The 12,578-nt window shown below is 53.5% G+C and overlaps 1 protein-coding gene across 1 annotated transcript in view; it reads left to right on the top strand.

The window, feature by feature from the left end:
- SPTB (spectrin beta, erythrocytic) overlaps window positions 1-12,578 on the top strand; it is a 128,828-nt gene that overhangs the window by 77,529 nt on the left and 38,721 nt on the right. The window contains exons 4-14 of the mRNA XM_081228114.1: window positions 1,096-1,269; window positions 2,494-2,585; window positions 2,983-3,063; window positions 3,385-3,500; window positions 3,873-3,985; window positions 4,811-4,998; window positions 6,790-6,907; window positions 7,998-8,156; window positions 9,080-9,382; window positions 10,099-10,249; window positions 10,859-11,729. Of these exons, the coding sequence (XP_081084240.1) occupies window positions 1,096-1,269; window positions 2,494-2,585; window positions 2,983-3,063; window positions 3,385-3,500; window positions 3,873-3,985; window positions 4,811-4,998; window positions 6,790-6,907; window positions 7,998-8,156; window positions 9,080-9,382; window positions 10,099-10,249; window positions 10,859-11,729 (2,366 nt within the window). The remainder of the gene's footprint in view (window positions 1-1,095; window positions 1,270-2,493; window positions 2,586-2,982; window positions 3,064-3,384; window positions 3,501-3,872; window positions 3,986-4,810; window positions 4,999-6,789; window positions 6,908-7,997; window positions 8,157-9,079; window positions 9,383-10,098; window positions 10,250-10,858; window positions 11,730-12,578) is intronic.

Here is a 12,578-nt window from a genome sequence, read left to right as displayed (position 1 = left end):
TTCATCTAAATATGTCCCAGCATAAATGCCTGGCTTTCCATCTAATATATCATCAAAACTTTTGTTAATTTTGCCGAAACATTTCAGAATTTCTTGCCTCCTCTGGCCACTCCCACCCCTTCATGCTCCTCCCAGAAGCCATGCAGAGCTCTTGACTTTCTCCTCTTGGCATCTGGTTATCTGTGACTGGCCTGCAATGGGCCCACCCTCAGCCTCCTTGCGCAGGCTAAGACATATCCCATTACCCAGCTGGAAAAATTTGCCTCCTTCTTGGAACGAGGAGGAAAGTGTCAAAGATATTTTCCTGTGTATCCATCACTCTAACAAGTGGAAATTTATCACAGGCCCTCTTAGTTGTAACCCACCTGGTGGTAACGTTGCCCCTGCAGGAGAGCCAGATCAAGGCCCATGTTTTGCTCAGTTACTTCTATTATGACCTTGGGTCTGTCAGGCAGGACCTTCTTTGCCTCATTTCCCCCGTGTGTAAACCGATACCTGTACCTGATGTAGTAGCCTAAGACCTCAGGGTTTGAATGTAAGGTACCACATTCATCTGTTGCCTTTTCAACTCCAGACTGAAGTTGAAGAATGCCTCTTACCCCACTAGAGAGAGTTACCACTAAGAAACCTTCAGATGATGCAGTTACTTATCAATGGTGGTCCCCTTGAGCTTTGGCTGAGGCCATTTGGGGGTGGGGAGGGAGGAGGTTGGATGGCAGAATGGACCCATTATCAGTCACCACACTAAAAGCCATTCTTATCACCAATCAGCAGTAAACAGTCCCTAGAACTGTGCCTAGCACATAGTAAGGGCTCAACGAACTACCTGTTGTGTTACTATATTTGAATGCCACTTATCACCCACTCAGAAGCCTTTGTTTAGACCCAGGAACAGTACTGATGCAGCCCACTTGCAGAACTCTGGGTGCTCAAGAGAGGGAGCCTCTGAACTTTGCTGAAAGGATGGGGTTGAAAAGTGTCAAGGAGTGAGCATGGGAGTTGGAGTTTGGCATGGAGGGTGGATGCTGATGACCGGAGCTGGTCCAGGCGTGACCATGAGGTTCTTCCATGCCCACGGGGCATGCTGTCCCTCAGCCAAAGCCCACGAAGGGGAAGATGCGCATCCACTGCCTGGAGAATGTGGACAAGGCCCTGCAGTTCCTGAAGGAGCAGCGTGTGCACCTGGAGAACATGGGATCCCACGACATCGTGGATGGCAACCACCGCCTGGTCCTGGGCCTCATCTGGACCATCATCCTCCGCTTCCAGGTGGGTTCCCGGCGGGCAGAGGGGGTGGACGGAGCTTCCCTGGGCCAGACTGGGTTTGGGAATCTTATAAAATGGTGAATAAGTGCGAGTGTTTGCACGTTCTGGGAGGCTAGAAGCCCGTCCTGTGGGACAATGCTTGTAGGAAGGAGAAACCATCCTGTGCATCGCCAAGTTGCTGAAGCTCAGGGCGAGCTGTTCAGTCAATAGCTAGTTTTTTGAGAGAGAGGATAGAAATTAGTAGCTGGGCTGAGATCTGGCTGGAAGATCTACTTTTGTCCCCTTCCCCCCACTTGTGTCACTTTTTGGTTTTTTAAGTAGTTTGGTTCAGAAATTGCAAGAGTGCAGAAGATCTGCTTTTATGTTTTTCACTCAGAAGCTTTTCTCTTCCCACCCTGAAATTCAAGGTCGCTTATTTGTAAGGAATTTAGAAAGCCCGAGGGGAGGAAAGCAGGGCCTTCCACCTGCTGGTCTGGGGACAGAAAGAACCTAGTTGGAGGAGGGAAGGGCAGGGAGAAGGAAGATAACACACAGCTCCCGGCCTGAAGATCTCACCCAAGTGGTCTTGGGTGTCCAGTCTCACTCTCTGAGGGTGTGTATGATGAAACGGTAATAACAGCAGAATTGGGGAGGATGAAAAGGCAAGAGGAGCTGCTGATCAAAATGCAGCACCTTCCGGGCTTCCCTGGTGGTGCAGTGGTTGAGAGTCCGCCTGCCGATGCAGGGGACACGGGTTCGTACCCCGGTCCGGGAGGATCCCACATGCCGTGGAGCGGCTGGGCCCGTGAGCCATGGCCTCTGAGCCCGCGTGTCCGGAGCCTGTGCTCCGCAACGGGAGAGGCCACAACAGTGAGAGGCCCGCGTACCGCAAAAAAAAAAAAAAAGAAAAAAAGAAAAAAAAAACACAGCACCTTCCAGCGTTCATGCCGTTCCATGGCCCAGGTGGCACGCACCTCCTGAGGAGGAATGAGGGCATCCTGCTGTTTAGTCCTGGCCTCCCCTTCGAGTTTCAAGTTGGAGCAGTCTCCTCTGACGTGGAGAAGCTGACCAAGGCAGAGAAACAGGCCTCCAGGACCTGGGGCCTCAGGCTGCGGGGCAGCTGCAGGGCTGGCGACGGGATGGACGGCTACAGAGGAGGAAGGACCGAGGGGGCCTTCCAGGGAGAGCAGGGAGGCTCTGGGCCAGATGCAAATCTAAGTCTTCCCTCTCTTGTTCCTGTGCCCACAGATTCAGGACATCGTTGTCCAGACTCAGGAAGGTCGTGAGACGCGCTCAGCCAAGGACGCGTTGCTGTTATGGTGTCAGATGAAGACGGCAGGGTATGCCCTGGGGACCAGCCAGTGCCACATTCCTCACCACCCCCTGTGCCTCTCAAGCATTGCCGTCCCCAAGGGACATAGACGCCATCACCCAGAACTACATCCATTTGGGCGTAGTTGATGCAGTCTATCCTGACCTGATTCTTACAGGCCCAGAATACAGGATTCTATCCTCAAATTGCCTGGGTCAGACCATGGGGTCTGTTTGGGGCGAGAGTCTCTTGGGCCCACCTGATGAAGGAGCCTCTTTGTGTGACATAACGGCTGCCCTCTTGTTGAAGGGGCTCAAGAAGGCTCCGGTCCACTCCTCTCCTGAGGTGTTGGCCCTGGGTTCACACACTTGTAGGGACCCCAGAAGAATCTGTTTCTTAGCTCTTAATGCTTTTCTTGGATGCAGCTACCCCCATGTCAATGTCACCAACTTCACCTCCAGCTGGAAGGATGGCCTAGCCTTTAACGCCCTGATCCACAAGCACCGGTAAGAGAGGGAGCGGAGCGGGAACCCCTGTGGGAGCCAGAGAGCCCTGGGGGGATTGGGACACCTTGCACTTAACATGTAGGCTGCTGTTCAAGCGTCACAGGAATGGTACAGCCATGGCGCCTTCTCCTCTCACCCTTGGCATCCTGCCTCCCTTAAATCCCCCTTCCTCACACGCTGGTGCTCACAGCTCCCTCCTCGGTCCCGTCTCCTCCTCTCACTTCTTCAGCTCAGCCACCTGCCTGCGTCTGCCCAGGGTCTTTGCCCTTTCGGTGGGGATGCCATGCTCCCTGCCCTCTAACAGTCTGGCTTCGTCCCCAGGCCCGACCTGATTGACTTTGATAAGCTGAAGGACTCCAACGCCCGGCACAACCTGGAGCACGCGTTCGACGTGGCTGAGCGACAGCTGGGCATCATCCCGCTCCTCGACCCTGAAGGTGAGCCAGCGCCCACGAGACCGTCAGGGCACCTGGAGGAGTGTGGGCCGTGCTGGGAGAGCCGTGGGCATGGTGGCCGGGCCAGGGCTCCGCTCCAACCTGCTCTTCAGACCCAAGCTGGCTCCTGACACCTTCCCTGCCTGACTGGGGGCCCACTGTAGTCTTTCCATCCTTTTCCCTTCTTTCATTCTTTGTGGTCCTAATATGGATTTCATCCTCTCACTAAAATCGCAGCCTATTCCTCTTCCACTCTCGCCTGTCACTTGGTGCCTGTAGTTGAACTTCGTGCTGGAGACACAGGGAGATGAACCCCCTGAGCCTGACATTTCCAACTTCCGATTGGTCCTGAGAGCCCACCCTTTCCCCTTGCAGATGTCTTCACAGAAAACCCTGACGAGAAATCCATCATCACCTACGTGGTGGCGTTTTACCACTACTTCTCCAAGATGAAGGTGCTGGCAGTGGAGGGCAAGCGTGTTGGCAAGGTACTGAGCTGCTGTGTAACCAGAGTGTCACCGTTTCCCCGCTTGCCACGCACAGGCCTTGACTGAGATGCTCCCTTTCTACCCTAAGGGCTTTGTGTCTGGACCCCAGCTGTGGAAAAGGGTGCACATCACCCCCCACCAACTTCCTCTGAAGCCAAGCATTGCCAGGTTAATGGCTCCCAAGCTGAATTCCAACACAGGTTGATGGTCTGTCCCAAACAAGGTCATAGCCCGTAGCTCTGAGCCGACCTTCCACCTGCAGACCCATGTCTCGTGAGCATTCCCACAGGAACAAAACAGGCTCTTTACTTGTTAGTTTATTGTGGTTTCATGCCTCTTAGGCTCCGCAGCCTACCGTACAGGGGAGCCACCCCACTGTATGGACCCTCGTGCTGGAGTCCTTTCCCCGGCTGGGTCTTTTGCCCCTCCAGGGCAGGGACTGTTTCTCATTCATCTTCGTGCACTGGTGTTTAGCAAAGACAATGCCAGGAAGCCCTCCATCCCTAATACCCACTCTTAAATAAACAGGACCTTGGCCTCTCTGGCGGCTGGATTGGAACGCACAGGCAGCTTTCTAGTCTTTTACAGGGTTCGGGAGGGGGGAGCTGCTCCTGTTCCCGAGCACAGCCAGGTCCCTCCTGACGTTGCCGGCACACTTCCAGTCCGGCCCCCTGCTCAGCAGTGGTCTTGGGCTCAGGGAACAAACCCAACGTAAACGCTCCAGGGCTTGCGAGGAGGAGGACCACCTCGATTGTGGTCCCCGGCAGCATCCTCATTGGCGTCCTCGCCCTTCTGACAAGGATGAGTCACAAGGTGATTCCCTAGGTAATCGACCATGCCATTGAGACCGAGAAGATGATTGAAAAGTACAGCGGGCTGGCCTCAGACCTGCTCACCTGGATCGAGCAGACCATCACTGTCCTGAACAGCCGCAAGTTCGCCAACTCCCTGACCGGTGTCCAGCAGCAGCTGCAGGCCTTCAGTACCTATCGCACCGTGGAGAAGCCGCCCAAGTAAGGGCCTGGGCACTCGGGAGGGCGGGCATCACGGCCGAGAAACCACCTCCAGAGGGTTGGAGGGCCTGGAGAAGGAATCCGGGAGGCGGCTCCTGGAGGTTAGAGAGCTGCCCATCTGTCACCTCCTTCATCCCGTTTTGTCTCCCTGCTCCCAGGCCGTCAGCCTACAGGCAGTGGGCATTGAGTAACCCCTGACTCAAAGCCAAAGAAATACTCTCCCAGATCCCTGAAGGGGAGCAGCAGTGAAATCTCAGACTTCAGAGTCTCTTTAAAGAATGTGCTGGAAAGTTCCTCTCTCTTCTGTGCACTGAGCTGCGGGTTTGTTCTTTGGTAGTGACCTCTGCATCCACAGCCCCAGAGCTCTCCACGTGAGGCCCTGTTGATCATCAAGCACATCCTTCTTCCTCTCCCATCTGTCGCTGCTCATCCATTAACAGGGCACTTAGTCTGCCTCTCGGGACCTCTGCTCCACTCCAGCGTGTGCAGGGCCTACGTGCACATATGCACATGCAAACACAACTGTGCACACGCGTGCACACGCACACCCACACAGACACGGGGCATTCCAGCTCGCCCGCCCTTAGCTTGGCCGGCTCCCCAGAAACAGATTTCTAGCTCATCGGTGGTACCCTCTCTGCCTTGTTCCTCCCCCGCTCATTCATTCATGACTAGCAAGCAGGGAAAGGCGAGACACGGAGTCTGGGATGTACTATAAACAAGTATCTGATTTCTGGCCTGACACTAACCCACTTTCAAAGTCCTAAATCCAATACAGATAACATGCCCCATGAGTCTACCAGGCACTGCACACAGGGGTAGCATCTCCTGGCTGCGTAGACAGTGCTCAAGGCCACAGCCCTCCTGCAGTGCCTGTGAGCAGGCAGATGAATTAGGCTGGCCTCAGGGTGGGGACCTTGCTTACCAGCTGATCTTTGACTCCTGCGTGGTGGAGGTAGAAGTGGGTAAATACTTGGCTACGGGCAGAAATGGGAAAGTACCCAGTTACCTGAAGCTTGGACCCTGGGTTCCAGAAATCCAGCCTGCTGCCATTTCTCAGCTCCTACACCTAACCGCCTCCCAGAGCCTAGCCTTTCCTCCCGTCTCAGAAGCATCTGGGTTTTGCATTGTTGTCAGGAGAGCCGACTTATTAGTACTCAGGTGAAAGTTGCGCTCGGTGTGATATGTTCTTACGTGGATAATGCTGCTTCCACGTAAGAACATACATGGTTTTATTGACTCACTCAGCAAAAAACTGAGTGAAGAGCTAGTCAAAAGCCTTCAACTGTTTGCAGAACAGGGAAGAGTTTCTTTGTATGGATTACTAAAACTTGATACCTATAGGAATTACCAGAACAGTCCAGTTAGCCATTCCTCCGTGGAAGCAAATGACAAGCAAATGCTGCAGTAGTTGTTTTCTCTGGTTTATGTTGCAAAGACTCAACCCCTGTTAGATCTCAGTTGGCGAGTATGATAGATTGATAGATCTTTTAACAGGTAAGTAAACCTATGTAGATCCTCTTTACTTTTTTAAGAGAAATGTGTTTTGCTATCCAAGCTCCAAGATGCCAGGGTTCCATGTTCACTTAAAAAAGAACAACTGGCTGGGACTTCCCTGGTGGTCCAGTGGTTAAGACTCTGCACTTCCAATGCAGGGGACACGGGTTTGATCCTTGGTCGGGGAACTAAGATCCCACATGCCGCATGGCCGACCAGAAAATTAAAAAAAAAAAAAAAAAACTGGCTGTGGGAATCTCGACACTCATCTCCCTACCTCTTTTTTCTTGACAGGTTTCAGGAGAAGGGGAATCTAGAAGTCCTACTTTTTACCATCCAGTCACGGATGAGAGCCAACAATCAGAAAGTTTACACGCCCCATGATGGGAAACTCGTGTCTGACATCAACCGGGTACAGCAACGTTTTCCATTTCACATTGCCAGTGTATTGATTGAGCTCCTGATAAGGACACAGGGAATGGTCCCTGGACAGGGTTAAACCAAGCCACTTTCTGTGGCGTTATTAATGACACACCTGGCTATTGAGGGTGCTATCTGAGCTTAGCCCTGAGAGGTCAGACTCCACCCACCAAGCATCCATTCAGCCCCCTGTTCAGGGGTGGAGGGAGGGGCAAGATAGGTGAAGGGGATGTACTAGGTATAAAATAAATAAGATACCAGGATTTAATGCACAGCACAGGGAATATAGCCCATATTTTATAACACCTTTATATGGAGTATAATCTATATAAATATTGAATCACTGTTATATACCTGAAACTAATACAATATTGTAAGTCAACTATACTTCAATTTAAAAAATTAAAAAAGCAAAAGAGGCAGTTGTTACACATTTCCAGCTCAAAGTTGCCGTAAGAATGGGGATGCAGCGGGTTTGCCAGTGGCTTGAGTGAGCTCCTCATAAGGGCACGTGTAATGGTCCCAGGACAGGGTTAAGCCAAGCCACTTCCTGTGGTGTTATTAACGACACACCTGGCTGTTGAGGGTGCTAAGTCTAGCCCTGAGAGGTCAGACTCTACCCACTGTCCACCGGTTCAGCCCCCTGTTCAGATGCCCAGAGTCCATTATTTAGAGCCAGTTTTATAGCCTATTCTCTGTAGAACCTTGAGGTTTTTTGGAGAATATTGACTACTTTGAACAGAAGGGAAATGCCTTATGACATTTCGGAGGTTTCGAGGCCTACCACCACCTGGAAGTTCCAGTGGAATGGAGGTAGCCATTTAGCCAATAGGAATTTACTGAGCACCCACAGAGGCAAATAACACTGTACTAAACCAAGAGTCTGAGGCAGATTTAGGAGAGGAGGGAACTGGGGGGTCATGACCGGTGCTCCCTGAACCTTTCGTCTGCCCAGACAGGAAAGCCGAAAGGCTGTCACTGAGCTTTAATCTAGGCTCTGCCTAGATTCCTAAAATCGCTCAGTGTTGGGTGAAAGAGTCGGGACCCCCAAATCCCAAGAGCTCTCCTCTGCCCTCGTGCAGGCCTGGGAAAGCCTGGAGGAAGCTGAGTACCGGCGCGAGCTGGCTCTGAGGGAGGAGCTCATCCGGCAGGAGAAGCTAGAGCAGCTGGCCCGGCGCTTTGACCGAAAGGCTGCCATGAGAGAGACGTGGCTCAATGAAAACCAGCGGCTTGTGGCCCAGGTAAAGGGGGCCGCGCTTGGGGTTGCAGGAGAGGGGGAGCTTTCCAGAGCCCCCAGCAGACAGCAGGGCTGGAGCCCACGCTGGTCTCTCGGTGGCGGCAGCAGGATAAGCCTCTCCACAGGTCTTGCAGCCCTGCTCCCCGTGACTGGGTGGATCAAGATTCACATCTGAAAAGGAACTCTCCCAGGTTGACAAAGCCTCATTTTTAGGAAAGAGCCACACAATCCAAAAATGGCCCCAAAAGTTGTCTCACGTGAGCCAGTGGCATCACCTAGAGCCAGAGTTCAGGTTGACATTTCAGTGGTCCTCCGGGGATGTGATGAAAACAGTGCACCTCGTATGTGTCAGACATGCCCCTTGGACTCTGGCCTCTGGGGCTGTGTCACATTTCACTAGCTGAAAATTGACCCCGGGACTGATTCTCCATGAGACCATCTGTTCCTTCCCACTTGGAGCTTGGAATCAAATTTCCCCTTTCATCCCGAAAGGGGAAAGCAAGCATTCTGAGAGAATTGGAGAGTGTGCATGCACCCCAGATAGCATGGGGGTAAACCATCTGTGTACAGCTGCATGGTTTCCTAGTGAGAAGCCCCTTCCTGCCCAGAATCGGGCAGGTCCACGCAAGGCAGGGTGGTGAGTGCCAGCACGTGGTGAAAGAGCTCTGTTAGTAATATTCACCCAGTGTTACCCACAAGGATGGCACAGTGAGTAAAATCACAAGCTTCTTGTAAAGGTTCTTGTGAGACGTTTAGTCTTTGGAACTTGGCTCTGATAAGATAGGCTGAAAAAGTGGCAGAAGTAACTCGTTGGGAAAGGGCTTTCCCGTCCAGCAGTTGTTCCAAAGGGACCCCCTGTTTCTCTGCATTTGGGGACCAGCTAAGCGGAGCCTGATTGAGCTGCCTGTTTTCCTCCCTGGGGGACAGGATAATTTCGGGTACGACCTGGCAGCTGTGGAGGCCGCCAAGAAGAAGCATGAGGCCATTGAGACAGACACGGCTGCCTACGAGGAGCGGGTGAGGGCCCTGGAGGACCTGGCCCAGGAGCTGGAGCGGGAGAATTACCACGACCAGAAGCGCATCACGGCCCGCAAGGACAACGTCCTGCGCCTGTGGAACTACCTGCAGGAGCTGCTGCAGTCCCGGCGCCAGAGGCTTGAGAAGACGCTGGCCCTGCAGAAGCTCTTCCAGGACATGCTGCACAGCATCGACTGGATGGATGAGATCAAGGTGGGCTCAGACACCCCCATCCCCCGCCCCCGTGTCCACCTGGGGCTTCAGCACCTGCCCTGCAATGGGAGTGTGCTTCCATAGGCACCTCCCAGCCCCACCTCCCTGAGTCAGAGTGGAGAATCCGAGGCAGCACAGCATCGGGCTGCATCCGCCTCTCAATGGCTTAGCTCACACTGCTCCAGCCCAGATCTTCTATATTCCCCGTGATCGAGAAATCTGGGGTTCATAGTAGCACAGGTGCCAACCTGCAGGGCCTAGAAGACACAGACACCCATCAGGAGCCTGGAGAATCAGGCTCTGGGTAATCATGATTTGACTCTGGTGGGAACCCAGACCTCCCGGCACAGAGCCACCAAGAAGTCTGTCTCCTCTCCCTCTACCACAGTGGCTCTCAACTGAGGATCACATCAGACTGACCACAGAGCTTTCTAAAAATACGCATGCCCAGGCCCCAAGTTAGGGACACACATAGGAGATTGAGTGTAGGGCTTGAGCTCCTGAAAGGTGCTCCCTGAATGATTTTAATGGGCACCCCCAGTGGGAGCTCCTGCTCTGTAGCTTCTTTCCCGCTGAGCAGCAGCTGTTTTCCAGCTGCATCTGACTCATCCTGGCCCCAACACACCACGGACGCTCCCTTCAGAGGGGTCTTCTCCGAGCGGGTGGGTTTCTTCACCTCTCCTCGCTCCCTCTACCTCATCTGTCCTCTTTGCCAGGCTCACCTCTTGTCTGCCGAGTTCGGGAAGCACTTGTTGGAGGTCGAGGACTTGCTACAAAAACACAAGTTGATGGAGGCTGACATCGCCATCCAAGGGGACAAAGTGAAGGCCATCACCACAGCCACTCTTCAGTTCACTGAGGAGCCAGGTGAGGCCACAGGTGTTTTCCTGTTGAGGCCTCTGGCTCAGCACTCCAGCACCCCAGCTTGGATAAATCTAGTTGTACAATTCTGCCTCTTTCATCAACTAATGGTGCAAGAAAGAAGTTTGAGGGATAGCAAAATTCTCCAGAGGGCAGGCAACTGCTTTGGCCATCTATAGTCAGAAGGGTTTATAAGAACCAAGAAGGCATGCTCCGTCTTTCATTCTCTCTGCTAGTTCAAGTTATAGCAGAGACAATTTAGGTTTACAGCTTCTGATCTTAGATAGGTGACCCCCACTGCCTCTTTGAAGAATCATCTTGAAATTTGTGCCTGGTTCTTTTTAAAATAATTTTACATTGTGCAGTTCTATTGAGAGTTGACCCAACTTTTAACCTCTCTTATTCCTGAAGTTTTAGTGGGAATTCATTAAAAAGAACTAATTAAAAGCCTGTCCTCTAAGCAACTGGGAACTGGGACCCCCTGCGTCCAATCCCAAAGCCCCAGTGAGATGGCAGATTCTAGACGACACAGTCCTAGCCTGGCACCTGATCTGAAGGTTGCCCTTCAGATGAAGCCCTTACCCTTTTTGTCCTCCCTCCTCCTATTCCTCCCAGGGTACCAGCCTTGCGACCCCCAGGTCATCCGGGACCGTGTCAGCCACCTGGAGCAGTGCTTCGAGGAGCTGAGCAACACAGCAGCCGGACGCAAGGCCCAGCTGGAGCAGTCCAAGCGGCTCTGGAAGTTCTTCTGGGAGATGGATGAGGCCGAGAGCTGGATCAAGGAGAAGGAGCAGATTTACTCCTCCCTGGACTATGGCAAGGACCTGACCAGCGTGCTCATCCTGCAGCGCAAGCACAAGGCCTTCGAGGACGAGCTGCGCGGGCTGGACGCCCACCTGGACCAGATCTTCCAGGAGGCTGAGGGCATGGTTGCACGCAAGCAGTTTGGGCACCCGCAGATCGAGGCCCGGATCAAGGAGGTGTCTGCCCAGTGGAACCAGCTGAAGGAGCTGGCTGCCTTCCGCAAGAAGAACCTCCAGGACGCTGAGAACTTCTTTCAGTTCCAGGGTGATGCGGACGATCTGAAGGCCTGGCTGCAAGATGCCCACCGGCTGCTCTCGGGAGAAGATGTGGGGCAGGATGAAGGGGCCACACAGGCCCTGGGCAAGAAGCACAAGGACTTTCTGGAGGAGCTAGAGGAGAGCCGCGGGGTGATGGAGCATCTGGAACAGCAGGCCCAGGGGTTCCCCCAAGAGTTTCGGGATTCCCCAGATGTGACCAACCGGCTGCAGGCCCTCCGGGATCTCTACCAACAGGTGGTGGCCCAAGCGGACATGCGTCGGCAGAGGCTGCAGGATGCCCTGGACCTGTACACGGTGTTTGGGGAGACGGATGCCTGTGAACTGTGGATGGGCGAGAAGGGGAAGTGGCTGGCCCAGATGGACATCCCAGACACGCTGGAGGACCTGGAGGTCGTGCAGCACAGGTCAGGGCCGGCCCTTCCCTCTCGCCTCCCCCTACGCGGTCTGTGCTCCTAGTGCTGGGACAGCCTCCAGATCAACAAGGGTCTCTTTGAGAGGCCATAGGATGCCCTTGATCACAGAGGCCAGGCACTGAGCATCACGAGTTCTAATCTGGCTCTGTGGCACTTGGTACCTCACCCCCTGAGACCTTCCTCAAAATAAGACAAAGGGGCTCCTTCTGGTCCAGGTGTTTGATGACTTTTCAGCTACAGCAGCCTTTATTCAAATGAATGGTATATGGAACCCCTGACATACAACACAGTGGAAGGTGGAGTGGTTGTGGTGAAGGGGGCGCGAGAGGCTGGACCCCACAAGCTCTAGCTTTCTTTGGCAGTCCCTAAACCACAGAACCCCGAGGGGCCACAGAGACCAGTTTGTAAATCACCGGTCTGCAAGGCCACTCTCATTTCCATTATTCCGATTCCATCAGCACTCTGGCATGGGAGGGCGTGCCCCCAGTCTGTGCGGCATCCCATCATCCTGAGTACAGAATCCAAGGAGTTGAGGAAAAGAAGTCATTCCTCGATCATGCCAAGGTGGTCCCACGCTGATGCTGGAGGGACCTGGGCTCTTATCTCAGAAGAGTCAGCTTTCATAACCACACGGTGCCCCACCCCTCAGCAGCTCTGCCTTCTCCTACCCAGGGACGGAGCACCTGGCTGGGGAGGTATCCTTCAGGTCCAGGTGTCAAGGCAGTGGAATTAGGGTCCATGAGCAGCAGCTGGGGCAGTGGAAGCATGGCAGGTAGTCTCTGTGGCGATTAACACCTCCTACACCTCATTTTCCCATAAACCTCCCTGTTTAGCCAGTTG

Source organism: Mesoplodon bidens, assembly GCF_964165515.1.
Source record: "Mesoplodon bidens genome assembly, chromosome: 3".
NCBI lineage: Eukaryota > Metazoa > Chordata > Mammalia > Artiodactyla > Ziphiidae > Mesoplodon > Mesoplodon bidens.
The sequence above is the reverse complement of the archived record's forward strand: the minus strand, read 5'-3'. Positions and strand labels throughout refer to the sequence as shown.